The sequence below is a fragment of the Euprymna scolopes genome, chromosome 11 (genome assembly GCF_053919585.1).
Source record: "Euprymna scolopes isolate OS-2025 chromosome 11, ASM5391958v1, whole genome shotgun sequence".
In the NCBI taxonomy this organism is placed as follows: domain Eukaryota; kingdom Metazoa; phylum Mollusca; class Cephalopoda; order Sepiida; family Sepiolidae; genus Euprymna; species Euprymna scolopes.
The window spans coordinates 101,293,343-101,310,733 of NC_136492.1; the positions used below are offsets into that span (position 1 = coordinate 101,293,343).

Sequence of the window (17,391 nt, forward strand, 5' to 3'; positions counted from 1 at the left end):
AATAATGAAGGATTCTTTAAATGGAGACTTGTCAAGATAAAAGAAGCTCTACATGTAAGGTGGAGCTTAAGTATATTAAGAAAATTATCGACAAAGCAAAATGTATACTGGTGTATACAGGGTAGAACGATCAAATTGACACCCTAAAGAAAACAACACTACAGCTTTATTTTAAAACTTTTATAGGAATAATCAATTCAGATAACTTGATTATGTAATAGAGCTGACATCTATTCAATATAGCCACTTTCAGCCTCAATCACTGCTTCAATACGTGTCCGGAACTGGGAGTATGTCTTTTCCACAAGCGCTGGTGGAAGCTCAGCAAATACTCGGCAGATGACTGCGATCAGGCTGGCTTTGGTGCTGTGGGACAATTTTATCGTACCACACGGTATAAATTTATTTATCAGTTCAAACAAGGACATGGTATCGATGGGGGAGTGTTTATAGATGCTCTTTTTTCTTTACGCACGTACGCACACAAGCACACACACACATACACACACACACACACGTTTCAGGTTTACAATATGAACCAAGATGTCTGCTGGAACAAACACACGATGTTGAGTCTTCTATGAATTTCCTTTCTTTTATCTTCTTGCGATATTATATGATCATGCATTTTTTCTTTCTTAGCAAGGAGTTTAAAATTTTTCTGAGGAGTATATGCATGAAAAGAGCCGTTATTGCCATAATAATAAACGATTGTTTCTACATAATGAAATGGATCTGTAAAAAAAAAAATGTACTGAAATTTAAACATATAGGAGGAGCTATTTTTCATGAAAAATAAATATTTCGATCTTGTATGTAGCTACACAATTCTTATATACACACACACATTATATATATATATATATATATATATATATATATATATATATATATATTACACACACACACACACACATATATATATCGCACGCACATTGATCTTTATAAAAGTGAAGGATGCTGTAAGAAAAGTTTTTTGTTCACTAACGAACATACCTACTTTAATACTTTAGAAAGAAACGAAACGTAAACATAAACTTTACTACGAACATCTTTGTCGTTACTTACGAAAACATCCGACATAGTCGCGAAGTTTTTTGTTGTTTTTTTTTTTTTTTTTTTCAACTGAAAATAAAATATAAGTTAACTTTATATAAAAAAAAAAAAGAAACTTGTAAAGTGCATTTAGAATATTCAAACATCTTTTGGAAGATAAGAAAAAGGTTACATCGATATTGATTCCGAACTTTTCTTTTTTCGAGCGAAACGAAACGAAAGTATGAGTCTGATGTATAATGAATCGTAGGCGATCGAGTTACTTACGAGTTACAACGTTTTCTTCTTTCTTCTTCTTCTTCTTCTTCTTTTTATTTATTTATTATTTTGGAACCAAGTTCCTTCAGACAAACAGCACTTATCAGCCATATTCTTTCTGTGCCACATATCGTAGCAATCTCGCGACTATTTTTATTATTTGAAATGTTTCTATTTGGTTAATAACAATAACATCACCTTCGTTGTACTTAGCATTAATTACTTATATAATGATAATAAGTAATGTCCATTATCTTATAAACTCATGATGTGCTTGCTGTGCTGTTCTTCGCATCAACTAACAACTGGAAAGCCAAATGTACGCATTGAAGGTCGCCAGTTAGACAACCACTGGTATGTAGATTATACTGCTATCGAAAGTTTAAGTGAAATGCGTCTGTAGGATTTGTTGTCAAAATACAACCATCAACAAGGATTGCAGTGTTGTTGTTGTTGTTGTTGTTGTTGTTATTTTACAATCTTCTTTAAAAGATGTATTAGTATAAAAATATTAAAGCTATTTCATGAGAGCCCGGAAAAGTGCTTAAAATCAATCGTTTATAATGGACTAACTACGCAAAGCTCAAATGGTTAAAGATGAACTGTGTTGAAAATCTTAGAATTCAAAAATAAACAAGATGTCGTCTGATGAAGGTACTTTTCTTCTGTATACTGCCATTGAAAATAATGATCTGATTAACCTACGGGAACTCTTGGAGAGTGGACATGATCCCGAAGCTTACGCCGTGGAATATGGAGGGTATCTCCTGACTAAATCATTGCTTCACATTGCCTGTGAAAAGGATCGACCTGAATGCGGACAAATTATGTTGGAATACGGAGCATCTCCTCGACTTCGAGACAAGTGGGGAATGACACCACTCATGTACAGCGTCATTGGCCACGATCTGGTCTTTATGAAAATACTTTTGGAAAAGGATCCTGGACATATTGATGAAGCCGATATGAAATTCATGACTGCTCTTCATTATGCCGCGGAGGAAGGGAGCGATGAAATGGTGAGACTTTTGCTTTCTTATGGAGCTGATGTCCATCTACGAACAGCACGTATTGGTCATACACCTTTGATGGAGGCTTGCAAAAGAGGGGCTGGCCATTCTGAGAACCGTTCAAATCATATAAAATGTATTCAAACACTTATTAACGCGGGGTCAGACTTAGAGGTGGCAGATTACAGATATAAAAGAACCGCTTTGCAGGTGAGTGGAAATTCACTCTTTTTTATTTTATTTTATTTAAATCTGTTTCTAAGAAACGCTATTTTTATGATATCATCCAATAGCAAAATAAAGGTCACCGCTTATGAAGGCCCAGATGCCACTCTAGAATAAGGGTTAATGTGACACGTAGACAATGAGACAACACCACGATCACCGATAATGGTCGAACTTGGGTAGGGCTTAATTTAATTTATTACTTTATTTATTTATATTCCTTTAAATTTTCGAATACACTCGTGACATTGTTACATTCGAGAGTATATTTATTTGATACACCTATGTTCTCCTTTCGTGTATACTTGACGACACCCAAATCGCATGCGTTACGTACTGCTGTGTTTATCAAATAAATGACAAAATCTTTGGTTATAAAAATGGTCGCTTTTATTTGATAGTTGGACGTGTGGCGTGGAGCGAAAGAGAGAGAGAGAGAGAGAGAGAGAGAGAGAGAGAGAGAGAGAGGGGGATGGGGCGGCGGGGCGACAATAATTCGGCCAACTCGTCTCTCTCTCTCTCTCTCTCTCTCTCTCTCTCTCTCTCTCTCTCTCTCTCTCTCTCTCTCTCTCTCTCTATTTATCTACCTATCTGTGTAGTGACTGAGATTTTTGTTCAAACTAATTTATTTTATTTAGCCTGCAATTTTCATAATTCTGTTTTTCATTGTTCATTGCTCCATTCGCTTTGTCTAGCTTTTGGGACGCTTCAGGTGTCTGTTATTCACTCGCTGTAATTATCTGGTGTTGCCTGGAAGTTTTTCTTTTTTTTTTTTTTCCTAATTTTTGCTTACCTCGGATCATATTTAACAATATGATATCGACAAGTAATTTTCCCTTTATAGACCCTAAAACGGCTAGAAAGTCAATAACGCCGTACGTCTCGTACTTAACGCCCAGCAGAATAAAGGATACATGTGTTATTTAGATATCTATATTTTATCTAAAAGACAAAAAAACAGCCACTGTTCGTCAGAATTCTGATTACTAATGTTATGCATAATGTAATGTTTTCCTTTTTCTGGTAACGTTTTGTCAAAAGAAGTAAATGTGTAACTTGTACTTTGCTTTCATTTCTTTATATCATTAATACTTATTTGGAGTGGAGACATTTTTTAGGGTTTTAGTTTAGGGGAAGATTTTTGGAGTTGGCCAGTTTTAGAGAACCATTTTTAATGAAAATTGTTTTTAGGTTTATACTTCGACGTGAGAGAACGTTCGAGGTGTTAGATGATAAGCACAAATAAAATACTGAGTTCCAAAGATGCGTCCACAAAAAAAGATATACTATACTAGCGGGGTGGGGTGGGGGTCTTTATCCGGTCGTAAAATACGCTTAAATATGATATTTTAATTCGTCCAGATTTCGTATATATTATTATAGAGTTGTGATTTCTAAAGTAAAAAAAACAAAACAATATTTAGGTGCCATCAGCTAGAATCGAAACCGAAGTATCCAAATCTGATGACGTTACCACTGTACCAACGTGACACGCACATGAACTGATTAAAAATTAAAAATAAACTAAGATGAATGTACTAAATGTATAACGATTTTTTTTTTTTTTTTTTGTATTTTGACCCATTATAAACTATTTTAACCGGGTAAAGATCTATAAAAGAATAGTCCTTAAAAAATCCAATCATTTGAGGCCCCTAGCGCCGCTGCCGCTCTGCGACGATTAGTTTCGGAGGAGATAGAGTGAAAATATGGAGACAGATAGACAGACAGACAGACAGACAGACAGACATATAGCCTTTTAGATATTAGATGTTTACATAAATAGGAAAATATAGAATGTTTGCTCATATTTTGAGAGTCCTTGCAGAATACGGGGGATTCATTAGCTGAGATATCGAAAAACTCTGAGTCGATAATTTAATGGCCGTGAAAAATCCTAATGAAAACTTCCCCACTCAATTACAAAAATTATATTTGATTAAAAGTTACTAATAAGAGCTAATGTTCATTTGTTTTCATTTTAGAAAGTTCAGTGAGAAATGTTAGGAGTATTAAAGTGAATAAGTTTATACATTTGTTTTTTGATCAGCAGACGACAATGTGAAAGAATTAATGAGTTATATGTATGCGTGTGCGTTAGTTTCAGAGTGCGCATGCTTATGACCGTGTGTATACGTGAGTTGAGAATTGTAAATTTTAGCTACCCAAAGTCCGACAGAATAGGAAAGCTGAGGCAAAGTAGATGTTAGCTTTGTCTTTAATTTTGGCTCCTTATTTTTTATTGAAAGAAAAATCTGTCTTTTATGAACTTATAGTGGATCAAAGCTGCAATTTTGATTAGTTCAGAGAAATGAATCCGATTGGCTTAGAATACTTTTATTTATTTTTTCTTATTCAGACAAGTGCGTGCAACTAGCAATATGCGCAGAAACGAGTTTAATCATTTTCATTTTAGACACTGAAGAGTGAACTTTGTCGCTCGCTACACTTATAGCATTCATATTTGGGATTTGTACTAAATTCAGTGCCGTGAATAATCTCTTTTATATTAACTATGGTCCCCACCTGGCCAAACTTTCACAAAAAATACTCGATTAGCTAAAATCACTATAAATGATTTCCACCACTCTCTATCTGTGCCTAAATCTAAATAAAGCTTATTTCCCAGAACTACTCGCCGGTTGAACACAACATGGTAACTTTCAAATCCAATGTAAACAAGTTCTTGTTGAGCCGTCTCCATAAATAATCAAATTCTACCCAATTGACACCATTAACGGTTACTACAATACCACCTTAGATTCATTAACCCTCGAGTGGCCTTCAGGCCTTGATAAATGGTGACTCCCAAGTAAAAAGAAAATTAAAATTAACCGAATGTTTGTAAATGTATTTATTTTTACTGTTCAATCAAAAGATGATTATGCTTAAAAATACGATCACGTTGGAATCACCATTTTTTTTGGGGGGGGGGGAGTCTTAACTCACAAATTTTATTTGGCCAATATTTGCAAACATGTACATAAAAATCTATGAAATATGTTTCTATCAATGTCATTTCTCACCCAAGACTTTCTCCTCAGAAGTTATTATTTCTTAAAATGTCTAAAATGAAAATGATTTATTTCTCTTTTCTATCGTAATTTTATGAAGTAAACCCAGTTTGAATGAAGGTAGCAACATGTAACTTTTAGTGTATATAAAATTATACGAACAAAAACGAAAACGAATTGATTGAAATTATAAGTGAAAACTAAATAGTAGAGGATCCTAGTTTACGATTCAGGGTGGTTTATTTAACAAGAAACAAATCGGAAATATTTAAATTTTTAAATAACAAGTTATGCACATATCGTGTCCCTAAACGATCATATCGATTGTTAAAATTTCACAAAAAATCAGAATTTTCATGAGAAGATTCGGTACTTGTACAGCTTAATCAAGACATTAAAAAAATGAAAATATCGAAAAAAAGATTATGTTGCATGTATCCGTTATGGAACGAAGTTCTCCGAAAAAAATTCACTTAATTTCATCAAGTAGTTTTTTTTTACAGCGAAAAAAAAAAACAAAAAAACAAAGCAATTTGTTACGATATCGAGCAAAAGGTTCAATTTTTAGGAAGAAAAGCTAGTATTAAAGATGGGGAGGGAGTTTCAGCGCTTTACATTGAGTTATCTCCCCGTGGCGTGTTTAACAAATTCCATAATGGCTGACTTCAACGTGTTTTTCCGCTGTAAAAAAAACAAAAACTATTCAATCAAATTAAATGAAATTTTTTTTCGGAGATCTTCAGTTCAAAACGAATACGTACAATATAACCTTTTTTTCGATATTTTCATTTTTTTAATGCCTTGATTAAACTGTACAAGTACCAAAGATTCCATATCTTTTTACCACTTTTGCATAAAATTAAATTCAATTAAATATAGTCTTACATTACGACCTTTTAGGCCTAGCAACCGTGTTACAAAATGCACAATGGCTGTTTTAGGAGTGAATCCTGTACATACAAACATACAACCATATAGATATAAACATACAAGTATATACATACAAACATACAAGTATATACATATAAACATACAAGTATATACATATAAACATACAAGTATATACATCATTTTATATAAACAGAGATATATGGTCCAAAGATAAAGGAAAGATGGAATTGCACAAATTCTTGGCAAAAGTAACGCGTCTGCCTGTTTTAGAGCGAGTAATTGGCATCGGCTGTGTTGGTGGAATTATATCGCGTAATGTTTCTGACTGCTGTACAATCTTTTCCCCAAAAGTTGGTATTGGTTGATCCACCCCCACCGTCTCTGCCATTCCTGCCTCAAGTACTTAAAAGTACTTTTCTGCTACTTCAAACAGGTCGTAGTATTTAGTTGACAAGGGTTTTTTTGTAGTATCGTCCCTGATAAATACGAATTTGTTGCTGACTAAAATTTGCTGAAACTCATATCTGTTAGCGGCGCGTTCTGACACATTGTTAGCGATGTATTTAATTGTTTATCTAACCATTCCACCGTGCCGTTATTGATAGAATGACAAGACGCCGTCGTGATATGCTTCATACCAAAAAGGTAAACTTTGTGAATAGATGCAATCTGAATTGGAATCTTCTGTCTGTTGATGTGGCAGTCATAAATAAAAAAGACTAATTTTTGGACCTGAAGAAGTTCGCCCCCCCCCCAAACACACACATTTCTCTATTTTTTTATTTTCATCTTTTTAAATTTTTCAGCGGATTATTATCGAATGGACACTAGTCTATCAGATTATCAAATAAAAAGAAAAAGTCAATATTTAAATATTTGTAAAGGGGTGCTCAGTTTCTAATCCAACGTTCTAGTAAATCGATCACCCATTTTAGAACCACTCGACACTTTTAGGCCAAATTTCGCGAATTTAGCCTGTTTTAAGTAGTTCAACCTTTTTTTGTTAGTTTCGCTTTTTAAAATAATCTTAAAAGAAAAGGCTAAACTGCTTTAAAAAGGCTAAATTCGCGAAATTTGGCCTACAAAAATCGAGTGGTTCTAAAATGAGTGATCGAATTACTAGAACGTTGCATTAGAAACTGAGCACCCCTACAAATATTTAAGCATTGATTTTTTCATTTCATTTGATAAGCTGATAGACTAGTGTCCATTCGATAATAGGGCTCCCTCAGTCTTTGACAGACTATGGTTACCCGAAGTAAAAGTCTTATTGGCAGGAGGTGCGCAATCTCCAACCACACCTCTCCTGAGACGACATTGTTAAATACCAGTGGCAAGTGAAGTGTACAAGATGACTAGAAACAAATGCCAAGATAAGCGGAGAGCACATATAGCGCCTAGAATTCCCAAATGGTCACCCATCTGATACCAACCAGGCTCAATGTTGCTTAACTTCTGTGATCTGACAAGAACCGGTGTGTCAACGCGATTATGCCGTACATCATTCGATAATAATCTGCTGAAAAAAGATGAAAATTAAAAAAAAAATAGAGAAGGGTGCAAGATTCTTTAGGTGCGCTGACTAATTTTCTTTCACGGGGGAAAATGTTTCTGCTAGGCGATTTGGCTACACACTGGCAATCAGCAATAACTGTTTTGATTTATAACCATTATTTCAAATATTGTCGATAAAAGAAAAAACTGTTTCCGAAAAACGCGTGAGAAAAACAATTCGAAGGGAGGGGAAGGAATATGAGAAAAAAACAACCAATTCAGACATAAAATAACCCTTCATGCCAAACCTTGTCTTATATACTTTGTATATATCGAGGGCTACAGCTCTAGCTTTCCCTGTCCTATCCACTGCATGGTATATGCGTTCAGAGATGGCAGTTAAAATATCCACAGTAGAACGGGCTTGCCTAAACTCCTCGGCCTAACATTCACAGCCAACATGAACTGGAACAAATATTACAGGGCGTATTGATCTCGTCTGTCCCCTGAATATCTATTTTAGACCCTTTGGGAATGACAGTCGGTTAGCAGAGAGAACCCTGGACGCAACGAGGAAAGAAATCTCTTTCTTATATCCTTGTCCACTGGACATTCAAGCATCGACTATCTTGGACACTGTCCAATTTTCTTCCACCTATACCGAACGGTGTAGGTAACTTTATTAAATAACTCCTTTCGTTGTTTGTTATTAAAAAAAAAAAGATTTTGTTTTTCCTTTCGTGCGGCGGGTTTTTTTTTTTTTACATGCTACTAATATAGAGAAATCTATATCCATATCATAACGATGTCAGGTACACTAGTATTATCCATCCACATAAGAGAACCTTGGCAACTGTTTCTGCTAAAATATCTTTAAAATGGCCCATCGTAAAAATCTGTTAACGATAGTTAATATGAAATCGTGGCTTGACAGGTACGTAGGGTTTGTATTATTTGGTCTACAGTTATCTTGAGCGTTATTTTAACAACGTTTCGGTCAATGTAACCTTCGACCTTCTTCATGTGTATCTTGTTGAACTCGGGAATCTTTATATCGAACTCGGGAATCTGCATGGATTTTCACATGGAACCCTTTATTTAATCCATGAGGGGTAGCATACTGTTGTTCCATCAATCATGACTAGATGGAAATCCTAAGCAATTAACAATTGTATTTTGAGGTCACCCGCAACCCGCACTGAGGATTGAACCTTTAATCTCCAGGAATGTAACTTTTACCACTGAATTTTACCAAATATTCTGTCCACTTCACCAGGAGTCCTTAGCATGCCTGAAACCTATTTTTGTTTCTAGATGTAAATATCACTATTTATTAATACATATTATACGTACTGAAATTGAAGGTTCAATTCTCAGTGCGGGTGGCCCAAAAATGCAATTGCGAATTACTTCCGACTTCTACCCAATAATGGATCACAAAGTGAGAGTATGCTACCTCCGTAGATTATATAAAAGGTTTTGTTCAAAATTCCGTGTAGATTCCCAAGTTCGACAGAAAGATTCTTGAGTTTGACATGACAAGCCTGAAGATAGCCGGTGGTTACATCGACTGAAACATCGTGTAAATAACATTCAAGATGCAAACAGTAATATGAATAATCTAGAAAATACGAATAATCAATTCAGCATCTAAAAGAATAAAAAAACACAACTGTAAGATATGTACGGATCTTATTATATCCACGTTGATATTTTTAAAAAGGAGCATCAGAGAGTCTGAAAATACCTGCTTGTGTATGGTGTATTTTTTTTTTCTGACATGCAAGGCATATCACAGTCCAAAGTTTAATATCCTTTGCGATAAAGAGCCAGGTAAATCGTTCCTGGATGAGTTTTAAAGAAACACACTTGTGACAAGTTGCGGAAGTGCGTAAAAACGTTTTTTTTTTTCTCTCAAGCTAGATATGTGTAGTGTTGCTCCTGGCTACATGCAGTGTACACTCATGAGCAAAAAATAAAAAATAAAAAAAAAAATGGGCCAAGTGTGAAAGAAGGAAGAAATCGATTTTTCAATATTTTTCTATGAATTTTTGTTAATTTTAACTGAAAATTTCTATTTTGCAGATCATCATTATTATAGCATATAATAATAAGTAGAAAAATGAATCCTAAAAATGGTAAGACCGCATCTTGGCGAGGATATAAAAAACCGAATTGCAGAGTTAAGGCAGTCGAAAATGATTTAGAAGCAGATCTTTGATATTTTAAGAAAAGAAAATGTGAAAACATCTCTTTTTGTAGTGAAGCGAATTGGTCGAAGGTTCGAAGTTGAACGCTTGGTAAAAAGGAAATATGGATCTGGTCGCCCTAGATTATCTACTTTGAAGGACGACCACAGGCTTAAATTAACTGTTTTGAAGGATTGAAAGAAAACTTATGTTGACCAGAGCAAAGAATTCAAAACAGAGGCTGGAAATTCTCTTTCTAGATATACAATATCTAGACAAAAGAAAGAAATGGGATTTTCTTCTAAAAGACATTTTTTCTAAGAAGAACATCATTGATAGAAAGAGATTTTTCTCATGTTATGGCAAGAAAGATACAGACTGGTGCAGGAATGTTTTCTGGTTAGATGAATCAAGCTTTTGTCTTGTTAGTGATGCTCCCGATGCTCCCGAACGGTGCAATCGAAGAACTGGAGAAAGATTTTCGTCAAGTTGCATAAAAACGACAGTTAAATACGGGAATAAAGGGATAAGGGTATTAGGAACTTTTACAGCATAAGGAGTTGAAGAACTTATTAGATGTGAGAAGTCACTCAATGCAAAAGAATACATTCGAATATTAGAAACAGGACTGTTACCAAGTATCCAGAAGTTGGGAATATCCCAGAACATTATTTTTCAACATGATAATGCCCCTGCACACACTGCTAGACACAAATCACAAGAAAATGGTTTTCTTATAATTCAATTAATGTGATATTTTGGCCAGGTCAAAGCCCCGATTTAAACTTAATCGAGAATATTTGGTCCATAATATCTCGTGCATTGGCTGCAAGAACTTTTTCGAATAAGGACAAACTGTGGGAAGCTGTGCAAAGTGAATGGAATAGCATCTCCCCTTTGCAGTGTTCCACTTTGGTTGAGAACATATCTAAAAGAATTGATTTTTTAAGGAAATCAAAAGGGAATGCGATTCCATCCTAAGTATTAAAGTAAATGTCTTGTTCTGTGTTATTAGTCTCGTTTAAGTTTCCTTGTTCAATTGTTCATTGTTCAATATAGCATTTAGTGCAATAAAATGTATAAAATTTGTTTGGCCCATTTTTTTTTTTTTTTTTTTTTTTTTGCTCATGAGTGTATATTGGCGATGATTCGTCTTTGAAAAGTGACACGAACAGTGCTAACTATCAATATACATTCAATTAAATTGGCGAATGAGAAAGATTTATAAAAACATGAATGTTAGCAAGTGCTAACTAAACAACGGGAATTTTGGTATGAAAGCGAGAAAATATGAATTAAGGAATAAAATATACTGATATTAAGAATTTTATAGATATGTAAAATATACTTTGAAAGACCAAAGTTCGTTGAGAAGTTTTAAAATTTTTGTAGAAGTAGACAAAAGCGTCAGAAAGTTTGTTTCAATGTTCCGTTGTAGGTATGTGTGTGTGTGTGTGTGTGTGTGTGTGTGTGTGTGTGTGTGTGTGTGTGAGTTTACCTTCTGGGTGGTTGTGTCCACTGGAGATATAGCAGCAGACGTAAAGAAATTTCAGCGTGGCGCATTCTTATCTTTTAGGATGGACGTTGTTGGTGTTGAGAGTCGAGGTAGGCGCACTGCGTTGCAAGATGTCCCCTAGAAAAAAAACTTTGATTTTCTCTTCACCAAGCCACTGCTTTATAAGCTTGGTTAATTTCACACCGGATTGTTACTTTTTAGATTTGAAACGATTTTTATTGGTTGGAAAATATTTCCAGTTCACACGTTCCTGTGAAAACCGACTTGCTTTCGAAGTGATGAAGATAACGAATTTCAAAGAAGCAGAGAAAGGAAAAAGTAGCAATTAACTCCATTTGCTTTTTAACATTCGTTCGAATCGCATCTAAAAAAAAATCCGTCGTCAAAAATGCTGTGAAAGAAGTGAAAAGGAAAAAGTGGTAAAGGGTAAGCCAAACGAACCAAGAAAGAAACGGGAGTAGTTTATCATGTGCGTTCATTTCGCGATATTTGCTGTTGAAATATCGCAGTGAATAACACTGAATATTATTCAAATATAAGCGAAATGTCTGAGAGAATTCTGGTAGGGTGGAACCAGTTTCTTGTTCTACGGAAATCAATTCGTTACTCAAAGTATTTTCTAAAAGGTTTACTATTGTAGTGCACGACTATACATTGACTACCGTGTTATTATTGTTGCCTTGAATATAGCATATAGTGTGTTAGTTTTAACTAAACAAAAAATATATGAATAAACACAATTGCCCAATTACGTTTACACATTTATTATACACTGACAAACATTTAAACAACAATAAAACACAATACAATTAGTCCAGTCAAGTTGTGGCTGAACCTCAAACAAATTGCTAACAAAGGTTTTTAAATTGCATTGTAGGCAAGAATATCTCCTCTTTCAGATAAAAAAAAGTTTACCAAAATTGACCTTGCGGAAAGGGGTCAACGACCGCCATCTTTAAAGGGTCCCCCCGATTCTAGTTTCCCTCTCTCAACTCAATTATTTTAAGGATATCTTCAAAAATAACAAATATATCAATGTGAAATTTGATAAACCAACAGTTTCCATGAAGTTGAATATAATTATAAACTCATTGGTCTGGTTTTATTTGATTTTGGTTTACGGCATATCAACCCTTTTAGATTATTTGATACTAGTCCAGTCAATCTAGCTGGGTTTTTTTTGTCTCAACCTCATATAAATTGCTAACAGAGGTTTTTAAATTGCATTGTGGGCAGGAATAACTTCTCTTTCAGATAAAAAAAGTTTATTAAAATTAACCTCGGAGAAAGGGGTCAACGGACGGCATCTTTAAAGGGTCCCTCCGATTCTAGTCTCAATTACTGTAAGTATTCTTTTTTATTAGCCGCACCTGCTTGCCGTCCCTGGCCGAAAACAAGCAATAAAATATTTTAATATTCTGGTGGTCATAAACCTGGCGCCTGTAGGCTGTGGTGCTGAAACTGAATTTGTGCAGTTCGTAGCTGATAATGTGGACCATAATGTAAGGAGTATTGATGGATTCAACACATTCCATGGTATGGGCATCATAGCATCTGTTACCCCCGGGAAAGTTAAAGCAAAACCAATTCCAAGGATTCAGGTATTTTCAGAAGAGATAATAAAGGTTGGAAGGATCAAAATAAAGTTCCTAGATTCACGGCACACCAACAAACCCCCAGTTACATTTTAAAAGCTCCTGGCCAAGAAAGTTGTCGATTCCACTGCCAATGTTGACATCCTTTGGGAGGTTTCACTAATTTTACATCCGTCCAGACCCGCATGGTCAGGCCTTATGCAGTCAGTGTACAAAGGAACATATCCTGGAAAATCAGCAACAGTTTTTTTACCAATGATTGACATGGACCCTGGTAACCCAACCTGTGTGTACTCAACTTTATGTTGCATTAGTGATTTAGCCAGAAATAACAACATAACACCAATTCTAACATTTGATTAGCCACTTTGGTAGAAAGCAATGATGATAGTCGAGTCACAGCCTAGTTCCAGTCCCCTGAAATCATTTGTCTTGCAACTTGGTGGGCTCCATACACAGATGAGCTTTCTGGGGTCAATTGGTCATTTGAAGAAAGGTTCTGGTTTGCAAGAACTTTTTGAACTTGTGTATGCTGAAAACACAGTCAACCACATGCTAAGTGGCAAAGCAATTGCAAGAGCCATTCGTGCTCACTTTTTAGTTGCTGCTGCTCTGAATGCTATTTTATTAGCAAAAGCCTATGATTTGCCAGTTTCACATGTCACTGAGCATGATCAACCCAACACTGATGCAGAAGAGTCATTTCATCAAAATGAAGACCTTAAAGAAGCTCAGGGGCTATTGATAGGTCTCCTTGGTGGGACTGAGAGATTGGATAATGTTCTGTCTTCAGAGTCTGTAACCAGGATTACCCAGAAAATCAACCATGTGAAGGATGCGATGGTTGAGCAGCGAACAGCAAAATTGTGGATCCAATACCTTGATATGGTGAAGAGCCTGCAACTATTTATCAAAGCAAAGCGAACCGGGAACTGGGAATTGCACCTTGACGCTGTTAGGAAAATGCTGCCAATATTCGCTGCAGCAGGACACATCCTATATGCAAAGTCGGCCTTGGCGATTTAGCAAAAAAGATGACACAGTCGATATTTTGTCCTGTTATGGTAATTGTTAATTTTGCGTATCATCCTTTTCGCTAGTTATCGCATTTTACGACAGGGCCCAAATGATTTAAGAGTGGCGGCCGTTGACCCCTTTCCCCAAGCTAATTTTGGTAAACTTTTTTATATGAAAGAGGAGATATTCCTGCCCACAATGCAAGTTAAAAACCTTTGTTAGCAATTTGTTTGAGGTTAAGCCACAACACCAAAGACTGGACTATACAGTAATTAAGTTAAGAGAGGAAGACTAGAATCGGAGGGACCCTTTAAATATGGTGGCCGTTGACCCCTTTATCCAAGGTTAATTTTAATAAACTTTTTTTATGGGAGAGAGAGTTTGCTCAGACTTGACCAGTACCACAGCCTACAGGCGCCAGGTTTATGACCACCAGAATATTAAAATAATTTATTGCTTGTTTTCGGCCAGGGACCGCAAGCAGGTGCGGCTAATAAAAAAAAGAATACTTACAGTAATTGAGACTAGAATCGGAGGGACCCTTTAAAGATGCCGTCCGATGACCCCTTTCTCCGAGGTTAATTTTAATAAACTTTTTTTTTATCTGAAAGAGGAGTTATTCCTGCCCACAATGCAATTTAAAAACCTCTGTTAGCAATTTATATGAGGTTGAGACAAAAAAAAACCCAGCTAGATTGACTGGACTAGTATCAAATAATCTAAAAGGGTTGATATGCCGTAAACCAAAATCAAATAAAACCAAACCAATGAGTTTATAATTATATTCAACTTCATGAAAACTGTTGATTTATAAAATTTCACATTGATATATTTGTTATTTTTGAAGATATCCTTACAATAATTGAGTTGAAAGAGGGAAACTAGAATCGGGGGGACCCTTTAAAGATGGCGGTCGTTGACCCCTTTCCGCAAGGTTAATTTTGGTAAACTTTTTTTTATCTGAAAGAGGAGATATTCTTGCCCATAGTGCAATTTAAAAACCTTTGTTAGCAATTTGTTTGAGCTTGAACCAAAAAATGAGCTAGATTGACTGGACTAAATAGCGACAGTTCGATAAGACTCACCGACTGGTGGAAAAAGTTCTCAGAGCTTACCTCGTGGTGGAACGAAGGTTCTCCTCTTCTTGAGAGGGAAAAGGCAACACGTCTTCCCGTGACCAAAGGGGGAATAAAAACAACCAGCCTTAGAGCAGGGGCAGATTACTCCTTCCCGGTGTCCTATAATTTTTAGTCCCCTACAAGTGTATCGCAAATCTCTAGTATATTGAGAGATGAAATCTAAATTTCTTATTTCTCTCGACATGTAATTGTCAGATATTTTTTTTATTGCATTGGAACACGGCTGCTATGCCCAAGGGGTTGCAATGTATGATATATTTAATTCAATTTAGTTTTATGTAAAAAAAAAAGTAAAAAAGGAATAGAATCTTTTCCTTAACATTCAGATACATGTGAAATTATAATTTATATATCTATAAAAGTGAAAAGGTCTGTCTGTCTGTCTGTCTGTGTACATTTCTCTACCTAATAACTCTGTCAATTTTCGGTCTACAGACTCGAGATTTGACACAAGGAGTATTGAGATTTGGGAAAATCTTTTTAATCGGTTTTCGGACAGAAATTTGGCTGTTAAGGGAGTCAAAGTTCAACGATTTGACCTTTGCAGACTCTATCAAATTCCTCCGCCAATTTGGGGTCTAAACACTTGAAATTTTAGATGTAGGTTACTTGGACATGGGTCAAACATTTAATTTAATTTGAGCCCAAAACTATAAATGTTAAGGTGTCAAAATTGGGATCAAATTTTTTAAAAATTGACGTCTGCGGTCTCTACCAACTTTTGTCTATGGTAGTTAAGGAAGCCTATTATATAGAAAGGCATTATCGTACATATTCACACTTTTTAATATATACATAGGCATATAAAGTTATGAACAGTATATAGAGCCCGAGCAAAGCCAGGCGGAACTGCTAATAATAGATATTAGACATCTATTAACAAATATTCCCTAAATTAGAGTTTCTTTAGGTATTTTATTTTATTTATTTATTTTATTGCATTTTCGCCCCAAACAAGGCACATTACGACTTTGATGTAGGGGGCTACTATCTGAGACATAATTTGCAGGGATACTATGTAGGGATTTGATCAGCAAGATGTCTGTTTACATTATACTTGAACTTCTGCATGTCAGTACAGTCAGGGAAGCAGGGATCCGGAAGGGAATTCCAAAGTCTAGCAGTCCGAGGGAAGAAACTATTAGAGTAGAAGGCTTCCTGGCATCCAAGGATCCCTACTATATAGGGTGGGATTTTGCTGCTTGTCAGATTTGTCGAGGGTATTTACGTCGATAGGCTACAAGGGATTGTAGTTCGTCTGAGCATCTATCATTAAAATACTTGTAAAACAGGCAGAGATGCAACATTTCGTCGATGGGATAAAGGTTAGATCCTACCTGACAGTGCGGGACCTTTTAGGTGGGCAACTCTCTTTTGAACCCTGTCTAAGAGTGAAAGATTAGTAGCAGATGCATCAGCCCGAATGTGGCCCTAATAATCTATACACGGGGGGAGTCCCAGGCATAATAATTATACACCAATTAAACTTTTTTTAAATTTCAATTTCCAATAAGAATTAGAGGTAACAACCCAAAGTCTGACGCTTATTTCACCCTCACTCTGTTTCTCCCTCTCCCTCTCTCTTTCTCTGTCATTCTCTCTATTTTTGTTTTCCTTTTGTCGCGTTGCTATTTTATAAGAAATTGATATTTCACTAAGGCACTTTAAGTTTATCGTTTCGAACGAGCGTGAATCATTTTCATTTGGTTAAAAATTGTAGAATATATACGTTCATGTGAAATCGTATTTTTCTTTAGATTGAGAACAAACTTATCACGAGGCTTATTGATTTGATTGCATACCTATTTTCCTGGATACAATAAGAAAGAAAATAAAGTAGAAAGTTGACCTTCGGTTTACTTTCAGCAACCTCGTAATTCTCGCTTTCCTTATATTGTCCTCAAACACCATGAATGATGTTTCTCGCAAAGGGCGAAGAATTGCTGTTTTCTTGGTCGGAATCAATCAGTCTAACACTCATCGTTGG

General features: G+C 35.6%; 1 protein-coding gene across 2 annotated transcripts in view; it reads left to right on the plus strand.

The window, feature by feature from the left end:
• The window catches only part of LOC145288011 (B-cell lymphoma 3 protein-like), a 66,688-nt gene that overhangs the window by 13,448 nt on the left and 35,849 nt on the right, over positions 1–17,391 (plus strand). The window contains exon 1 of one of the 2 annotated variants that reach the window (XM_080136013.1): positions 1,365–2,534. The exons of the other annotated variant lie outside the window; for it this stretch is intronic. Within the exon in view, the coding sequence (XP_079992139.1) occupies positions 1,953–2,534 (582 nt within the window). The 5' untranslated portion in view covers positions 1,365–1,952. Of the gene's footprint in view, positions 1–1,364; positions 2,535–17,391 lie in introns of those variants that run through there. 2 annotated transcript variants of the gene reach the window in all.